This window comes from Hylaeus volcanicus, chromosome 1 (assembly GCF_026283585.1).
Source record: "Hylaeus volcanicus isolate JK05 chromosome 1, UHH_iyHylVolc1.0_haploid, whole genome shotgun sequence".
NCBI classification, from domain to species: domain Eukaryota; kingdom Metazoa; phylum Arthropoda; class Insecta; order Hymenoptera; family Colletidae; genus Hylaeus; species Hylaeus volcanicus.
Genome location: NC_071976.1, coordinates 28,125,003 through 28,143,677, shown reverse-complemented (window position 1 = coordinate 28,143,677; position 18,675 = coordinate 28,125,003). Strand labels below are relative to the sequence as shown.

The 18,675-nt window shown below is 47.3% G+C and overlaps 2 protein-coding genes across 3 annotated transcripts in view; one reads left to right on the top strand and one right to left on the bottom strand.

The window, feature by feature from the left end:
* The window catches only part of LOC128878840 (muscle-specific protein 300 kDa), a 52,851-nt gene that overhangs the window by 24,684 nt on the left and 9,492 nt on the right, over positions 1-18,675 (bottom strand). The window contains exons 2-21 of one of the 2 annotated variants that reach the window (XM_054127406.1): positions 15,319-15,380; positions 14,637-14,732; positions 14,464-14,547; positions 14,266-14,358; positions 13,877-13,900; positions 13,489-13,667; positions 13,024-13,426; positions 12,809-12,955; positions 12,187-12,727; positions 10,383-12,066; positions 10,191-10,299; positions 10,044-10,058; positions 8,874-9,918; positions 3,219-8,771; positions 2,434-2,722; positions 1,826-2,345; positions 1,252-1,700; positions 978-1,173; positions 649-723; positions 9-161 (exon numbers count right to left, since the gene is read on the bottom strand). In XM_054127406.1, coding sequence (XP_053983381.1) covers positions 9-161; positions 649-723; positions 978-1,173; positions 1,252-1,700; positions 1,826-2,345; positions 2,434-2,722; positions 3,219-8,771; positions 8,874-9,918; positions 10,044-10,058; positions 10,191-10,299; positions 10,383-12,066; positions 12,187-12,727; positions 12,809-12,955; positions 13,024-13,426; positions 13,489-13,667; positions 13,877-13,900; positions 14,266-14,358; positions 14,464-14,547; positions 14,637-14,732; positions 15,319-15,380 — 11,717 coding nt within the window. The remainder of the gene's footprint in view (positions 1-8; positions 162-648; positions 724-977; positions 1,174-1,251; positions 1,701-1,825; positions 2,346-2,433; positions 2,723-3,218; positions 8,772-8,873; positions 9,919-10,043; positions 10,059-10,190; positions 10,300-10,382; positions 12,067-12,186; positions 12,728-12,808; positions 12,956-13,023; positions 13,427-13,488; positions 13,668-13,876; positions 13,901-14,265; positions 14,359-14,463; positions 14,548-14,636; positions 14,733-15,318; positions 15,381-18,675) is intronic. The other variant, XM_054127414.1, reaches the window with a different exon arrangement.
* The window catches only part of LOC128878875 (uncharacterized), a 168,622-nt gene continuing 165,340 nt past the window's right edge, over positions 15,394-18,675 (top strand). The window contains exon 1 of the mRNA XM_054127508.1: positions 15,394-15,752. The gene's annotated coding sequence lies outside the window, so the exon portion shown is untranslated. The remainder of the gene's footprint in view (positions 15,753-18,675) is intronic.

Here is an 18,675-nt window from a genome sequence, read left to right as displayed (position 1 = left end):
TTTCTTACCTTGGCGGTAGCTTGAATAGACTGGAACCGAGATGTAATCTGCTGAACGCTGGCGGAGAATCTGGTCTCGCCGCTGATTTGCATTAGCTCGGATGATTCGTCGCTCATTCTGTCGAATTCTGCTTCGTTTTGTCGGAGATTCACGATCAACATCTACGGAACGGAGAAACGCTCGATAATATTAATAGAATGAAGTGTAATATTTCCATCCATCACTCTTAATCGTTATACATATGGAAATTATTATGGTACATGTGTATAATATAACTCGTTAAAAACTTGACGTATAATAGCGTGGGCGTGTAGTAGAAAAAAGAAAAGAAGAGAAAAGAGAAGAGAAGACAACAGAAGAGAAGAGAAGAGAAGAGTAGAAAAGGAAAGAAAAGAGAGAATTGTACGAGATCGACGAGTCTATCTTTCGAATACCTCAAAAACGAAGCTGCTTTTCTTTCTTTAATTACGTAATACGTACAATATACATTGAAATCACGTTGGATACGTTAAAAGAAAGAACACACACAAAAGAGCAGAAATAAAAGTCAGAATGGGGCGAAAGAAGAAGACGAAGAAGAAAAAGGGGAAATTTCGACAAAAGTGTTGACACGTCTCGATGAGAAAAATTTTCTGGGTTTCTTCTTACTTGATCGAGGTGGTCTCCGAGCGCCACCAGTTCCGTGACTTCCGTATCCCATGACAACGCGGTCTTTTGTAGTGCCTAAGAAAGTTTTTCAAAGACAAATCTTGATTTTATTTACAATTTTATCTCTCTCTTTTCCTCGTATCTTTTTCTCTTTTTGCAAAAATGTGTAAAATAAAATCTCGTTCGTAGCTTGTCTTTCTTACCGTTGCAAATTTTCCAAGAAAAAAACATCAAGTAACTTAATGCGCAAGATGACGTAGAAAAAATGTCGCGATACGTCCATAACGCATATCGTGAGAAGCGATGTTAATTTGTTTCGAAAACGATACCTGGTACTTTTCTAGTTGCTCCTGTTTCTCGTCGAGGGTATTCTTCAACGAGTAATTTTTCAAAGACGATTCCGCGTCGGCCAGCCAGGCCAATAGGCGCTCCAAAGAATTCTCGTACTCGCTCCATTGCTGAATCCTTTCCTCGACGCATCGAACGATGTCGTTCACAGCAGTCGCGAACTTCTTGTGCTCGAATCTGTTGGAAAATTCGATTCGTAGCCAACAAGTCGAGATATTTGAAATTTCCTCTTTATCAAATTTTTCTCTGTTTTACCTCAACGTAGCTAAATCTCGTTCCATGGACTCTAGCGATCTCGGTGTCAGATTACGAGCACTCTGGGCGACGTGTTCGTTCAGAATGTTCAACTTTAACTCTCCTTCCCTCTGGCCGTCTTGAAGTTCCATGATTTTAGTTAATTGTGCCTGAAGAGCAGCCTTGTTGCCCGTGTAGTCGCTGTAGTTGGCCAACTGTTCCCATTGTTGCTTCTGGTAATCCTGATAGGACTTTTGAAGATCGTAAAATTGTTGGAACGTGTCCAAAAGGGTCTCCAAGTTGGACATGTTTTTCTGCGACATGTCGACCAGGTCTTCGTATCTTTCCGAGACCGAGGCAGCATTCTGCCGAGCGTCGGAGGGCGTTTGGACGGTGTACGTAAGCGCGTTCGCTTTTTCAGAAACGCCTTCGATGATACGCTTGTAGGCCAAGATTTCCTGATGCATCGCCTGGAACAGTTAACGTTTCGTTCGGCAAACTACTTACTTTACTTGCTGGTATAATAGTTTCTACTAGTTTCGAAAGCAAGAAAAGGAAACAAGAAAAGAAGAGGAAAGAAAAAGATCGCGGTTACCTTGCTCTTGAGCAATTTCGATTTAATTTCCTGAAGGGATGACCAAGCGATCGATGAATCCTGCTTCGCAGACCTCTCCATCGCGTCCAACCAAGCTAGGATTTGTTGCAGGGTCTCCTGGTAATTGGACCACTGCAGAGACTGAGCATCTTGTTTCTTTTGTTGTTCGGCTATTTCCTCCACGAGTTTATCCCATCGTTCCCGAGCTTGTCTCAATTCGTGACGAATCAATTCCCGTCCTTGAGCCGAGGTGTCGGCTAGAATCCTCTCCCCGAAGGACGCTAGACCGGCCAAACGGTGTTCGCCTTGCTCCTTCTCGGCTAAAAGTATTTGCAGACGCGAGACCTTCTCTTCCAAATTTCTCCCGGTTTCGTCTTTCTTCAAATTGGACAGACTTTGCTCCAACCGAGCGATCCACTCATCGAAACCTTTCAATTTTTCCTCGTAGGCGCGATGATCGTCCGCGATGCTTTGGCATCGAGTTACCACCTCTTTGCTGAGCACGTGTAACAGTTGATATCTGAAACGCAATCGTTTACGTTACATTAATCTCGTTGTTCGTCTCTTTCGAACTCCATTCCGTTGACGGCCATATTCGCTTCGCTTACCTGTTACTAATTTGAGAAATCATCGGTTTTATACGTTCCACGCCGCTAGCATGGAGTAAACTATGAGACTTGTCGACAAACTCATCAATCTTGGATTCTTTCTTGAGTATGGAGTCACGTTTCTCCTTGAGGGTAGCCAACCGTGTTTCCTTCTCCCGTAGAGTAGGCTGTAGCTGTTGATCTCTGAACGCGGCTTCCATCGCGGAGAACCATTTCGTATGGGCTTCCAGCTTGTCCTCGAAGTCTTGCCACTTTTGCAACGCCGCCTTTTGTTTTTGCTCGACCAATTCTGTAAACAAATTTCTAGTAAGCGATACGTAATTTCTACATTTCCATGAATTCCGTGTACGAAAGTAATTAATAGGATTGATTTCGGGTAGCCTATTGTAGGAGTGGGAATGTGTGCGTGTGCGTGAGAGAGGAAGAGAGAGAGAGAGAGAGCGTTAGCTATAGGATAGGTATAAGGATATCGTAACGTAGCTTTAGTTTAGTTTCATTTATGACCTGGCCACTTGGGCCGATGTTGTCCAGGCGCGCCTCGGCGAGGCCGCCTAGGACAACGTTCCCTTGCCTGGGAAAATCCCTGGGTAGAGTTTAACTTTAAGGGTAGGTAGAAAAAGAAGCGTTGGAGACAGATTTAGTTGAGCAGTCGAAGGGTAAAGACGGCGCGAATAGACGTAGAGCGGATCGTTGAGCGGACTCTATTTATTTTAGTTTCATTAATAGTTAAGTCAGTATTTTATAAATATAGTAACATATAATAAATCCTACACTATTCGAATTACCTATTTCGGTCAAATATTGACGGAGGTTGCCCTCCATAACGGTGATCTCCTTATGGATGGCATCCCATCCTTTGTGCGCGGTTCTCTTGGTGACCGAGTCGCTAAGCTCCTTCAGCTTGCCGAGGTATTCCGCTCCTTGCATCTGATCGTCCTTCAGCATCGTCAGTGTCGCCAGTCTACGGGAAATGTCGGCGCGTTCACCCGTGAGGTCGTTGCATTCGGCGAGTTTCTCTCTTTCGCTGTTCAGCCAGTCGGAGAAACCCTTTGCTTGCAGATTGAAACGATGGTGCTTTTCCACGCAGTCGGCGAGATTTTCGAGCAAATCCTTCGATTTGGCCACGATGTTGTGGAAAAGCTGTTTGATAGAGGGCAAAAAGACGTTCAAAGACGTGTCCTTGGTCTGATCCACCAGCTGTTGAGCTTTATCGCAGACGGACTCGACCAGAGACTGATGGGACATTATTTCCTGATGCATGATCTTGTGGTTCTGCAGCTGCGCTCTCTTCTCTTCCAGGGTACACTTCAATTCCGTGTGTTGGTGCATCGTGCGCTCGACGTCTCGAAGCCAGGCGGTCAGTTGCTCGTGAGAGAGCGAAAATTCCGCAAACTGCATCAAGCACTGGTCCAATTTCTGCGTGGTGCCCTGGAGCTCTTCGGAGAATCCGTCCCAAAGGGTTCGCAGGTTTCTCAGCTGTTGCCTGATGATTTCTCGGCCGTCCGGAGACGTATGCACGTAGAGCTTCTCGCCGAGATCGATCACCGACTCGAACCGAGCGTTTTCCTTCGTTCTGGTGTCGCCGAGATCGCGTATGCGTTTCTGTCTGCTTTGCAACACGGACAAATCGCCGACGATCTCGCTCTGTCGTTTCAACTCGGACCGAATCTCCTCGATCCACTCCAACAGTTGCGCGTACTTTACGTTGAACGCGTTGTGTTCCTTGACGAACTGTTCGTACCGCATCACGGCTTCCTTTACTTGATTCTTGATGGCTTGATACTTGGTAGTTTGTCTAGATACCCTCGTAGCGAGATCAGCTTCGGCCTCTATACTCTGGCTCTTCTCGATAACAGCGTTGAATTCAGCCCCTTTCGCGACGATACCTTCCTCCAAAGACTTTAGTTTTTGCAGATGCGCTCTCTTAGCTTCCTCGGAGCTCTTCAAACTCTGATCCTTTAGCTGAATCTCCGTTTGTTTGATCCAGCCTTCCAAACCTTGGACGATCTTCTCGAACTCGGACCACTGATCGAACATGTGGTTCAATTTGTCTCTGGCGGCGGCGCACCTCTTTAGAAACTCCTCCCAAATCTTCTTTTGTTGCTCAAAGTTGCTCACCAGAGCCTGATGGCCCGGCAGAGAGGTTTGCTCGAGAACGATATTCAATTGTTGGTTGCATTCGAAGAGAATCCGATCAGCTTCCGTTTTCTGCTGCAACAAGCTTTCTATAGACGCGATTTTATTTTGCGCCATCTCCCGTTCCACGGAGAAATCTTCGATGATCGGCGTCCCCTCGTTGATCGCGGTGTTGATCCAATCGCGAGTCTTCTCGAACGTTTGAAGATAAGCCTCGTGATTCGATACGTGTTTGTCCGCGATGTTGATACGTCCTTCCACCTCGTTGGACAGCTTCTCGTAAGCTTCGATCACGCTGGCCAACATTTCGCTGGCCTCGTCGTCGGGCGACGCGGTCAGTCTCTGTTGTAGCTGTTGCAAGATGTTCTTATGAACGGTCACGTCCTGCGCGACGGCTTTGTACAGATGAAGAGCAAATTTTTTCTCCTGCAGCGTCGGCAAAAGATCCTGCTTCTCTTCTAATTTGCTCTGCGCGTCCGCCAGCCACTGCTTCACTTGGGAGAACTTGTCTTCGAAGGAAGATCTGTGCATCATGTCGCTCTCTATCTTCTTGTAGATGACGTTGGACCGATCCGCCATGGCGTCCACGCGGTTGCGGAAATTTCTCAGCTCGGCTCTGATCGTTTCTCGTTGATCCGGCGTGATTCTTGCGAACAAAGTTTCGCCCGCCTCGGCTGTTCGATTAAGTATAGCTTGTCCTAATTCTCGTTCCTCGCCGAACGCTTTCAGTTCCTTGAGTCGCGATTGGTAGAACGTGATCGGCTTCGGTCCGGTAATTTCGTCGTAAATCTTCAACGTCTGCTCCGCGTTCTCGAGCCAAGCTTCCAGCTTCTGTTTGCTCGCCGCGTACCGGTCCCTGTTCTCTTTCACACCTTGCAATCTCTCCAGATGTTGAGACAAAAACTTTACCACGTATTCGTATCGAGTGTTGAGGTGGCCTATGTACTGATTCACTCTGGATTCGGAGCTGACTTTCGTTATGTCCTCGGCGAGCATCGAGAGATCTTTTAGCTCGGTTTGGTACTCGGTCACCGTTTTACGGACTTGGTTCATCTCGTCGATTTTCGCCTCGATTTCGTTCGTGTCGAGGAGCATCGACGCCTCGGCTCTGATTTTGTTCTCGTTCTCCTTCAGCCACGACAGAACGTTCTCCGAGGTGACTTCGTAACGTTGCCACAGAGCGATGTTCCGTTCCAGGTCGTTCTTGATCTTGCCGTAGGAGGACTTGAGCGCGTCCAGTTCGACGTTGACCCTGTCCCGTTCAGCCTTCAGAACGGTCATCGTTTCGGCGCTTTCGACGGACGCCAAAAGCTTCAAAGAGTTGTCGGTATCCTCCTTTCTGCCGATGCAATCCGCTATACCAGCCTCCACGTCCAACAACGAGGCCATTTTCACTTCGAGATTGTAACGATCGCTGCTCTGTTCGGGTTCGCACCAGGCCACTTTTTCTTTAAGGGTCACCACCATCCGTTGAAGAGCTCCGAACTTTTCGTGGTACAGTTTGGTCAGAAAGGCTACCAATGTTGCGACCACTTTGTTCGCGTGGCTGGCGACACCGTCTCTTCGCAGTTGCAACGCTTGAAGCTCTTTGGGCAGGCTAGATCTAGAAATGCTCGGGTATTCCGTGGACGTTTCCGTGAGAGTCTCCTCGAGCTTCGAGAGAGCGTAGTCGCATTGCTCGAGCTCGGTCTTCAGCTCCTGGCATTTGTTGATACGGTTGAGGATCTTTGTATTTTCACCCGTCAAGTCGTCGCACTTGATGATGTCCTCTCGGATCTTGGAGATCGCGTCGCCGCATCTCTTCATCTCCTGTCTGATCGTTCTCTCCTTTTCGTTCATCGTCGACGTCAAATATTCCAGTTTGTCCGCCGAGCTCTTGACCAATTTGAACTGATCGTCCAGCAGTGCGCGCAGCGAGTTCAAGGTCGGGATGTCCGCGTCGTTGTTAAACTTGATCAGTTGCTCGATCTTTGCGAGGATGTTCTGATAGAGTTGTCGATGAGCCGGCAGTTCCTCCCGATATCGTATCAATCGGGCTTGACAATTGTCCACGTCAAGGGAACGTTCGCAGGCGGTCGTGAGAGCATCGTTGGTATTGGTTAGCCACTTGATAACTTCCGACTTTGATTCTTCGATTTGCTTCCAGATGATCACCCGAGACTCGTACGTCTGCAATTTTTCACCGATGTCGCTGTAAACGTCCTGGTAGTTTTGTCGAATTTCGTTCAGGTCGGAGTCGATCAACTCCGAGTTAAAGTTAGGCATCAGGGATGCTTCTTTCGTCAGGTGTTGCGCTTTCGTGTCCATTTTCTCTAAATATTGTTTACCCTTCTTCAGTACTTCAAGGGCTTTCCTGTGTTTCTCCAAACTTAGGTTCGCTTGCGTAACATCGTAAGGTACTCCCTCTACGGATCGTCGGAGAGCGTTCGCTTCGTCGATCGATTGCTTCACCTTTTCTCTGGCTTCTTCGTAAGCCTTCCAATCCGTGTCCATGTCGGCGTATTTCTTCCTCTGCTCTCGAACGAGTTCGTTGACCTTCTCCCAGTTGGCGTCAACGGAAGACAGAACAACTTGAATATTGGTCGTCGAACGTTGATCCTCCTTCATCAAACAACTGCCCTCGAAATGAAGAACCTCTTTCTCTTGTTCCCTCTTTCGGTGCTCCTCGATCAGCCGATCGATCTTCTCCACGGCGGGCGCCAATCGCTTGCAGCAGTCTACACTGTAAACCGTTTCCTGAAGAGCCGTTTGAGTGTTTAGTATTTTTTCGGTGATGTTTTCTTGCAACTTTCGGAAATTGTTCCACCTGGCGCCGAGGTTCTCCAATTTGTCGCGTTTCGCGGATATCTCGTTCTTCAGAGCTATCGCTTTGTTTTCGAGGTCGTTCAACAGGCCCGAGGCGGACAGCGGTTTTCCTTGCTTGTCTCGAATTTGGATACCCATGCCCATACCCGTACCCGCGTCTGGCAAAATTTGCTGTTTCCAACCGTCGATCTTCTCGTATACGGATTGTAACTCCGACGAAAATCTGTCCAAGTCGACGACAGTCGGTTTTCTAGCCTCTGCCTCGTACTTGCAGTGACTCAGTTGCCCGTTCGCATCGTTCAGCCAGCTCAACAGTTCGATCCATTTCTCCAATTCTTTCTTCTTCTGTCGCAGATCGTCCTCCAATGCTTTGTACTTCATCGCCAACGTGGCGTAGGTTTCATCGAGGGCAGCTGCCTCGACGACCGATCCTTTCGACGAAAGTTGTTTCACTTCGTTGTAGATCGCCGCGAAACTAGGTTGTTTCTCCGAGTGTTCCTGGATATAGGCGTGCACCGCTTGGAGATTGGTATCGACTGTGTCCACCGTAGCCTCGCTGATCTCGGCGATGTTCGATCTCAGTCGCGACATCCAATTCTCGAAATCGGTGATCTTCATCTGGAACTCTTGACGAGCCAACAGGGAATCGGAAATCTTGTTGAGCTGCAACCTGACGGTGTCGGCCAGTTTGCTCACTCTGGATTTTATGTCCGAGACTCGAGACTTCAAGTTGGACGCTCCCTCCAGGGACAAACCGTGGCTGATGTGATCGGAGACTTGAGTGAGCGATATCAATTGAGCCTGGTGATCGGATATCGTCTTGTTGAACTCCTTCAACCGCGACAACTCTTTCTCCAGTACCGATACCTCGGGCGTTTGAGTATTGGGTTCTACCAGTACTGCCTTTTCCGACTTTTCCAACCACTCGTTGAAATCTTTGATCTCGGACTCGAAACTGTTCCACGAGGTAACCAGTTTGTCCAATTTTGTCGTTGCTTGGACGGCTACATCGTGGACAGCGTTCCAACGCGTGTGCACCGCGTCCACTTGGTCCGAGGCCGATGTCTTTCCCGCGAGTCGTTGACTGATCAAAGATAGCTCCTGAATGTTCGTAAAGTGTTGCTGACATCGCATTTCAAATGCTTTCGCGGTGTCCAACATCTGAGCTGCTTGAGCTAGAGTCGTAGGTTTGCTACCTATCGTAGCTGCCTTCGATTCCGCCTCCTCGATCCAAGGTTTCAATTCTCGGATTCCCTTTTCGTACTCTTTCCACGTCTCCAGGTTTTTACCAGCCGTGTCCCGCTGGACCACGATACTCTTCTTCAACGTCTCGAGCGTTTTCTCGAGATTAACGATGTCGCCGCGCAGCTGTCTGCCTGGACCACTATCACTGTCACCTAGAACAAATACGCGACGGGGTTATGGATAAACTAGAATATTTACGTAGCTACGTGATAGATGATTAAAATTACGATAACATTTTGAAACGCGTTTACTACCTTTTACGAGGTTCCGTGACTCTTGTTCTAGGAACTTTAGCGTTTTGCGCTTCTCTTCTATCTCGTTCTGCAGACTTTCGGTTTTGTAAACCATCTCCTCGGGGGTCGTCGCCAAGTTGTCGGTGTCCGCGATCGATTGAGGCGCGGTTTGCTGTGCCCACAGCTGCAGCTCGTTCATCTTTGCCTGAAATTTGTTCCATCGGTTACTGTGTTCTCGCAGGTAAACCACCTTCTCCTGGACGATCTTCAAAGTGGTTTCCATTTTCTTTTCGGTTTGCGTCATCTCCTTCTTCAACATTTCCTTCCTTTCCGTTGGCGCGACGTCCGCCAGATTGCCGTACGTCTCGCGCAGTTTCTTAAGCAGTTCTTCGGAAGACTTTCTCAGAGTCGAGCCAAAGTCCTGTTTGTTTTGAAGATCGGAGGATACTTGAGAAGCATCGTAATAGCTGGTCGACTCGATTTTCTTCAGTTCTTCTTCGGCCTGTTCGATCAACTTGAGGATCTCTTCCTTCTGACTCGTGTACGTGTTCCATAGTTTTTGCGTGCTCTTCAAGGATTTCAGGGTTTCCACGCTTTGTCCGTACGTGTCGTTCCAGCTGGACTCGAGTTGTTGAACTTCCAGCGACACGAAGGGGGGCGCGTGCTGATCCTTTAAAAGATCTTTGCCACGCTGCAACATACTGACGATGTTCGATCTCTGTTGCTCCAATTGACCGAGGCGAGTTTCCTGATGGGTAACCGCGGTCTGGAGATTTTCAGGAGTTTCGGACAGCACGTCGATCTTGGACTGTTCGCGAACCTTGCGCAGCAGAGTGCACACCTCGCGCACTTCCTTCCTGTAGGTGTAACTTTTCGAATAGATGTCAGTTTTCGTCATCGTGATCTCTATCGTTGGTATCAAATTCTTGTAACGAGTTATCAATTGCTCCAGACGATTCTGTTCCGATAGAGCCTCGTGGTCGGAACGGTTGGAGGTCAAGCTGTCCAGGGTTTGAACCAACCACTTCATTTCTTCGCGCTTGCTATCCGCTTCGCGACATATTTTCTAAACAAAGACCACACCACGAGTTCATAAGAAAAACATTTTACTTTAGAAATAAATACACGAGTATCCGCGCTAATACTTCTTACGTTTCGAAACAGGACGTTGCTGCATAGATTTATATTTACCGTGACAAGTTGAACCTATCCATCAGGACGCGAACGCAAAACGTTGAAAATTTATTGTATTCCCAATTAGTGAATTTCAAGCAGAGGATTATCGAAGCCTCGAGAGTCGAGACGAGCATAAACGAGGATAGCGTAAGACTTTGTTACCTGGAATATCGTTCTTTCCGTTTCGAATTCCTCCAAGGTGTTTACTTCGTGCAGTATGGTTCTGAGGTTGGCGTCCACGTGGTCCATCCATACAACCATCTCGTCGAGTCTGAAATTCAAGTGTCGGCCAACGATAAATAATTATCGGAAAGCAACCAGACGATTAAATAAAGCTTCGAAATGAGTACCGACTTCTTTTTGTAGGCGGCCCACTGTTGAGGTACCTGCTTCAACTGATCCCTCAAACGTTCCACTCTTTGAGCAGAATCTTCCCAGAGGCGTTCGGCGTTTTGCGTAGCTTCGAGTAGAGTGCCGTCGTTCGGTTTCAATTGACCGTACGCGTGGCTGATTTTTTTCAACGTTTGCAGACACTTTTCAACCTCCAGTACCGTGCCACGACTCACGAAGAATTCTTTGTTCCGCTCGAGTATACTGTCCACGTTCTCGTTTTGCATGAGAGCCTGTTGTTCGGAGTTGATCTCGAGCTCGATTTCTTTGAGGTACTGCAAAAACGTTGTCTCGTCGAGACGAAACTCGAGTCTCATTAGATGAAGAGGCGCGAAACTGAGCACTTCCTTCCAGCGTTTCTGAAGTGCTTCGACAGCCTCCACGATGGGAGTTTGCTGCTCGCCAGCCAAAATATTCTTTAGATCCTGTCCGGCGTTCACAAAGTCCTGAATCCATTTCTCGTTGACGTTGCCGAAGAAGTTCTTGTGGTACTCGATCGAGCGTCTGTTGTCGGTGTGTTTGTCATTGATCATTGTCTCCGCCACTGAGAGCCATTCGGAGACTTGCCTTTCGCATTCCTTGAATTTGCTCCAGCATCTGACGGCTTCCTGCAATCGTTGCTCCCAGGTTTGAGCAGCCCGGGACACTTTGTTGAATCGTTCGTTCAATTCTCTCAAGGTCTTGCCACCTTCCGCGGTCGCAACGTCCGCGTGGCTGTCCACGGATTTAACGATGCTGCCGAAAACTTTGTTCTTCGATTCTAGCATCGACTTGTAGTATAGGGTTCTCGAGAAGAAGGCTTTGTGGCGATCCAACTGAGCCAGGATATGCTCCCTGCCCCCCGAGAGGTCTACGCCGGTCAACATTCTCTCCGCTTCGTCCAACCAGACAGCGATCTCTTTTTGTCCAGCCTCCAACGACTCCTGCTGAACGAGCAACTGATGGTACAAGTGTAGCTGCATCGGTATCAACGCTCGAACTTTAACCAAGGCTTCTTTCTCCTTCTTCAACGTGCTCATCATCTTGTCCACTTCGTCGCGAGACAAGTCTTGGATGAGGGTTTGGAACTTTTTGCTGATACTCTTGAACAGATCCTCGATACCCTCCACTTCGTTGTGAAAGATTTCAAGTTTCTCGCCGTAAGCTTTGATCTTTTCGGTGGTGGTCAGATCGGTGGCTGCCAACGCAGACTCGACGTTTCTCAACCAGTTTTGCAGAGTTTCCACTCCCGCTCTGTAATCCTTTCTGTTTCGTATCAAGTCGCCAGCGTGCATATACTGCTTGGCTTCTTGGAACAGGGACTCCCATCTTGCCGTGAGATTCGAGTAACGTTGCTTCAGCTCCATAGCTACGGGCTCGTCGGACGTGGCGATCAGAAAAGTGACGGTGTCCGAGAGTTGCTGGTGTTTCTCCTTCCAGACGCTTATATCTTGAAAGAATTCCATTCTCTCCTCCTCGGGAAGCATCAGGGCAGGCTCCGCTCGAATCAACCAGGCTTCGAATTCGTCCGAGACGACGTTCCATCGACGCCAATACGCTACAACCTCCTCCAACATGCTTTGCACGCAACGCAGGTCCATCGAGACGCTCTTCCATTTCTCACCGGTCTCCCGCATGAAACGATCGATGGCGAAGCTCTCCTCTTTGTCTAGAACAATAAACGAATCGTACATATGTACAACACTGTAGGCTTCCTAAACGTACGAGCTCTTTACTTCTCAAGATTAAGTTACAATAATTCGATTGAAATTTCCGATATCTCACTTACCAACGTTACCCTCGCGTTTATAATCATCGACGACTTGCTGCATGTCCAAATACGCTTTCTGGAACTCTTGGAAGATTCTGTTTCGCGACACAAAGTTTCTATACTGTTCCAACATTTGATGCACCCTTTCCTCGGTGCCGTACTTGACGCTCCAGCCCTTGAGCTTCGTCTCGACTAGGAACAAGAAAGCGATAAGGCAGCATTTGTGTTCCAGGAACTTTAATCGGATTCTCCGTTTCGCGGCACGGTCCGGCAGACTCTCCAATCGAGCCGCCATGTTGTTCAACTGCTGAGGCTGCACCTGCATCGCGAGCTGACTATTTCTGCTCGCTTGGAACCTCTCCGTCATAGACGGTAGGTCGAGGAAAAACTTTTTGTGATCCTCTAATTTGTTCGATATTATGTTGGCCGTTTCCTCCGTCATCTCCTCCGGTATGTCGTTGTCCGATATTAAAAGGGCTTCGGCTTTACCTAACCATCTACCCACTTCGCCTAATTCTCCTGGCAAGGCGGAGTCCAGAAGCCAGAGCCAATGAAACATCTGCGAATAGTCGAAGGGAATGGATTAAACATTTTTATTATTATAGCGTATTATATTTAATCGGTTCGATGGATCACTTACAAGAATTTCAAACGTTTTCCACAAGTTCTGTATATGTCTCCAAGAGTCTCTGGTGATGCTGATCATGCTGGGTGTCTCGACGAGACGCTGCAATTTATCATACACCGCTCGCTGTTGATCACCTTCAGTTTTTAAGGCAATGTACTCCTGAAACCGAGTATATCAATTGAAGCGTTTCTCGAGCTTTCCGATATTTCGCGAACGAACCAACGTACCCCGAAATTCAACGGAAAAGAATTAGTCCTCTCTAACTGCTCCAAATGTCCGACTCTCTCGCTGAGCCAGCTAAACAGTCGGTCGTATTCCTGTTGCACAGCGGCGAACGAGTCGGCAGCGGCAGATCCTGGTTCCGGATACTTGTGTAAAAATTGCGCGACGTACGTCATTATGGACTTTTCGTCAGGCTGAGGAACATCTACATCCTCCGGATCGAGGAGTCTGGCGATGCCTAGTTCCACCTCGGCAACTTGAAAAGCAGTCTCCAGACGAGCCCTGTTGGAAGCTTCTCTCATCGCGGCGATGTTTACCAGATTCGCTCGAATCGCGTCGATGATGGCCAAGAAAGCGTTCCCGTCTCGCCAACTCTCGCCGAAATCGCGAACATGGATGCCGATGTCCCTGAACGATCGTAATCGAACATGTACTTTCTCTACGCGTCGTTTTAATAACAAAATACTAACTTTGGCAGGGCGTTGGTCACCCACTGAAGCAAAGTTTTCCTTGCTCCCTGCTTCCATTTCTCGCTGCTTATGCGTCTTCTCTCGCTGGCGGCCGAACCCTGAGTACTGAGACTCTCCAAGCTGCTCTGGCTGCCCCAGGTGTGTCCGAGATACTCCAAAGCCTTTGTGTTTTCTTCGATCTAGAAAAACACGTCGTTAGTCGATCGCGAACGAGGGAGAACCCGCGCGGCCAAGAAAAAATTTACGGAAAGAGGTTCTAGCGTGCGTATCGGTGTCACGCGTAACATCATGCAAGAGCGTGCCATCTTTTACTCTATCGATAGAATAAGCAACTTTCTCATCGAGATTATACCAGTTACTGAGCAATTTCTTTCTCGTAGCTACTCACCTTTCTTCGATCCTTCGATCGTAGCTTGTTTTTGTGGAATAAACACGGTTAGCAGTATAAAAAGTAATTTACTTCAATCTAGAAGGAGGACTAATTTCCCGATTTAGAGACGAGATGCGATAACCACGAAAACAATTATCGTGCGTTTTGCAAGTTCGTCGAGGAGAATTATACGGGTTGAATTTTGATCGATCTTCGCCATTTCCAAATTAATCCTCGATAATAAACGCAGTATATTGCAGTGCTACCGCGTATATCGTAACACGTTCAAGTAATTCAACGTTATACGTGGCACAAGCGTCAGACTTAAGCAACTACCGCATTCTAGTTGTAACAGTGCTTTCTGCGCATAGCTTCGACCGTAAAGGCTGAAACGGAACAACGTCTACCTGGAAGTACAGGATGATGGTCCATATCAGGCCGAGCACTACGGGCGGTCTTCCGTCGACTAAATCGGACGAATTTATGTTGACTAATTTAATCTGAAAAGAGATAAACGAATGTAATTACCTACCAGATATACCTACGACATACTTTTACTCGCATTTTATTATTCTGGAAATGAGAATGAAATACTTGGAATTCACCTTTTTGCTCTGTAAGAATTGTAGCGCGGTATTGGCGTTGCTAAGAAAATGCGGCCTCTTCAAGTTACGCCCTCGTTCCACCGGCTGCAAAGAAAACCACATTTTGTCGCGTCGAAAGATTCTATCGATCGAAATTGTACGATTCGCAATTGGCACACGGTGCACGGACTCACCAGTTTCTCCCCGGACAACACTTCGAGCAACGCGAGTAGGCGGGTGCCATCTTTCAGGTCCTCGATTAAGTCTTCCACTCGAAGCGGTGGGACTCTCTGAAAGCGGATATACGTCCGTGAGAACGTGGATCGCGAAACAGACCAACGTGAAACGATAACCTCGTAAGTCGTGCAGTTTTATTTTAAAATGTAATTAGAAGGATTCTTTCGCGTAACGACTTTTCGTACGTTGGCAGGAACGGAAAGGCGATCGAGTCGAACCCACGGCCACGGAATAAGGTTGAACGGGTACGACGCGACGGGACGTCGGCCTGGTCGTACTGCTTCCGAAGCATGCATGTCGCGAGAAAGCGGGATGGGGTGCCTAATTCAAAGTTTCCAAGTATCCGGAAGTGCGGAAGTAGGGGAGCAGTATCGAGACTCGCGAGCCAGGCACGAGTTATCCCAGCGAACCTCTGATATTCGTGATGAGAAGTAATTTCAGGTTTGCCTTATTATATAGGAAGGAACGGGAGGAAAAGAAGGTTTTACGTCGTACCGCGACGTGGTCGGAAAATACTTGTGAACCGGCGACGAATAAACGTTAGATCGAACGTTTGATATGCGGTCCGTTGTAATGTTTCGAACGTGTCACCGGCTACGCTAGACTTATATTTATCTGAAAATTCGGAGCGAGATTCACCTTGGATAGGTAAGAGTTGATCCAGTTGACAAAAGTTTTCTTCTGTACTCGTTCTTGTTCGTCTGCAAACAGAAAGAGAGGACTTTAAGCGATTGCTCGACAGAATAAACGTTGCTAGAATTACTATTATACAGATAATCTATCGCGTAAGTCGTATCGCGTTATCGTAAAATTTTCAAACCTAAATATTATATAATATTGTCGCGATACTCGAAGATATCGATAACGAAGATCGGAAGGAAACTGTACGCGATTATGTATGCCGTATTCGCGCGAACGATTCAGTCTCGACTCGGGTTACGTCATCGACGATTGCGCATTCTCACGATCGCGACAGCTACGGTGTCTGCGAACCGTAAATCGTATCGAAAACGGTGGATTTTGGCCCGTCAGAACGAGAGGAAGTCGTGAAATGTGCAAACTGTCGATATCGGGTGAGAGTTTCCAATTCGTTAGCGTTGAAAGTTGTACCTAGCTTGAATGAAAGATTCATCGATCGATTCGCTTTGCAAGCGAATACGTCACGATGAAACAAGTAAGAAACCAGTTTCTCGCATTGTAAATTTAGCGCGCACGCCGACGCGGCGTTTGTTAAAGTGCTTTTATCGGCGGTAAACTTTAATATTCTTACGTAGAATTTTAAAATACCGTCTCAGCCTGCGGCGCAAACACGACAAACCTCTACGCGTTCTTCCACGATAAAACGATCACGATCCGATCGATATACTTTGGAACGTAAAGATAATTTTACGTTTTTCGCGCGTGCAGCAGTAATCGAGAAGAGTAACTAAATGATCAAAATATCGAACCGCGCGTTGAAAAAATAAAAATGCAATCAACGGAAACTGTTATATTTTCGAGCAGTCGTTGTTCAACACCTATGAAATCAGACGAGAATAATAGTCGATCACGCGTTGCTCCGACGAGCCGGAATCGTGGACGTGGATCATCTTCTCTTTCGGTTTTTTCTCTCGTCCTATCGTCGCTGACATTTAAAATTATCCCACCTTTCTCTCTCTCTCCACTCCCCTCCCTTGCCGTTCTTTTTTCCTCAAAAAGAGGAACACGCATAAGCCATGTATTTTTAGCGCTTTCGTTTGCTGGCCGCGCGATGTCGAAAGCAAAAGTCGCAAAGAGGAGAAGGGGCGATCGACGATGTGGGACAAATTCTCGCGGATGAGCTCATACGCTCGATAACGTCTTTCGGGGGAGAGAGGAAATCGATCGAGTTTCCTTTTTTTTTCTTTTCCTCGATCGCCTTGATCTCCTTTAGTATCGTTTAGCTACGATCTCGTCGAATCGTCGGGATTTTTACCAAGAATAATCCGATTACATAGAAAAACTGCTTCGCTTCGATGTCACGGCGACAACCATAATTTAACGCGTACTCGTAGTCTGCGAATTTTCATTTGCCCGGTTGGTCAGAATTTTCGAAATCCGCATAAATCTCTTAGAGGTTAGCGCCTTTGTCGAACTTGAACTCGGCGAAGAGATTGCACGTACGGTACGGTATCGCGAGAGAAATCGAGATCAGTATTCGATGTTCGGCAAGGATATTATATTCGTCGAGAAGAGCGAAACAATATCCGTGACGAATCTACGATTTCCCTTGGTTCGTCAACCGTGTATTTCCGCGTGACTGTGTCTGTAGCTCAACGTATTTTATCTGTCATTATTTTTAATGACATCGCCCGAGCCGCATTCGAACAGACGTATGCCAGGGTGAAGGGTACGTTTCGCGTTTGTCAGCTTCTGTTTTTAGCGATGATCGTGGCTTAAAATAGCCGTTGATTTCAGCAACAAGTATACACAACGCGATGATAATGTTCGCTGCAATGACTTTTCCAAAGGGCTCTGTCCGTAAGAACGGAAAGTCAACTTCCAATTATCGAATGAAAGTGCAACTGCACGCCATTTACCGCGCGTGCAGTTGCATAGACGTGGCTTGATCGGTTGCTCGAGAATCCCAGTTTTAAGGGTCGATAGCTATAGTTTAAACGTGCACGTGTACGGTGCTCGCGTCGATCATTCTTGTTACCATCGATCGGTTTCGGTGGCACGCACCTCGCGATCAAATCAAAACGGATCCGTCGATCAGACCAATTGGCCGCGGTCGTCACGATCACTCACCATTAAAAACGACGGATCGTATGTTTGCACGCGCGATTGTTTGTTAATTAGTTTCTAATGAGCGTTCAGAGGGCATGAGGTAAGATCGCATGCTACGAGGCGGGTTGCTTGTCAAGCGAATTAGAGAAATCATGGCATGCGAGTCGACCATGCGAGCAGTGGCAGTTTATACCTTCATTTGAGTACAATACATCGTATACGTACTATCGTCATCATCGCCTAATTTAATCAAAATTTCTACCGCTCTATTTCCATTTCATTTCTTTAGAATATTAATGCAAGTCGAAACTTTTTTTCGTTGTCTTGTCGTTTGTTCGTCCTCGAATTAACCATATAATAAATCTACTCGTACGTGATTCGATTGAGGTCGAGCGTAAGGTAGGTTTTTTTTTATCGCACCGCACTCGCAAGGCTGAATCGCGACGCGACTCGTCGAGTGGCAACCTTTTCGGTCAACGCTCGTTTCTCGGAACAAGAAATCGTCTATAGGTATCGCGTCTCTAAATAGAATCTATGCGGCTTTCGAGATATAGCGTTAAGCTTAGCGGATTTCGTTGTCGTAATTTATGGCCACTTTATGTAAATAGCGTTCGCGCAAATTAAGTCACTTCTGCGGCGATGGTATAATAACAGTCTTCGAAATCGTTACGAGAAACAGCTCGTAACAGCTGTCTCTTTCGAAAGAATCTTCTTCTACGAAAAAGCTTTCTGCATTCTACGCGGTGCAGTTTATACTCGACGAGTCTTCCGTGTCGAAACTTTGCTTATTTACGATACTCTTTTCAACGTTCTCGCGCTTAAAGAATACGCATTTATTTGCAAGAGTGGTTCCAGGATACGTTGCAGCGCGCCGTTCTATCGCTCCATTTGTTCGCGATCGGTAGTTGTCAGTTCGCGGTGGTGTTTTTGACAAATACGCGTAACTTTAGCGTTCAAAGGTTCTCAATTCCGCGTGTGTATACGTATACAAGGTGTCCCAAAAGTCGGGGAGGAGCCGGAAATGGGGGGTAGCTGAGACGATTCTGAACAACAATTTCCTTTGCAAAAATGTCGGATGGGGCTTCGTTAAGGAGATATTAAGAGAAAACCCCGACCAATCAGAGCGCGCGTAGACCGTTGGAGCGGCCGCGGTAGCGAAGGCTACGCGCTAGGCGGCCGCGCTTGTACGCGAACAAGTGATTCGACGTGCATCGAAGGACATTGACGCTGCCGCCTAGCGCGTAGCCT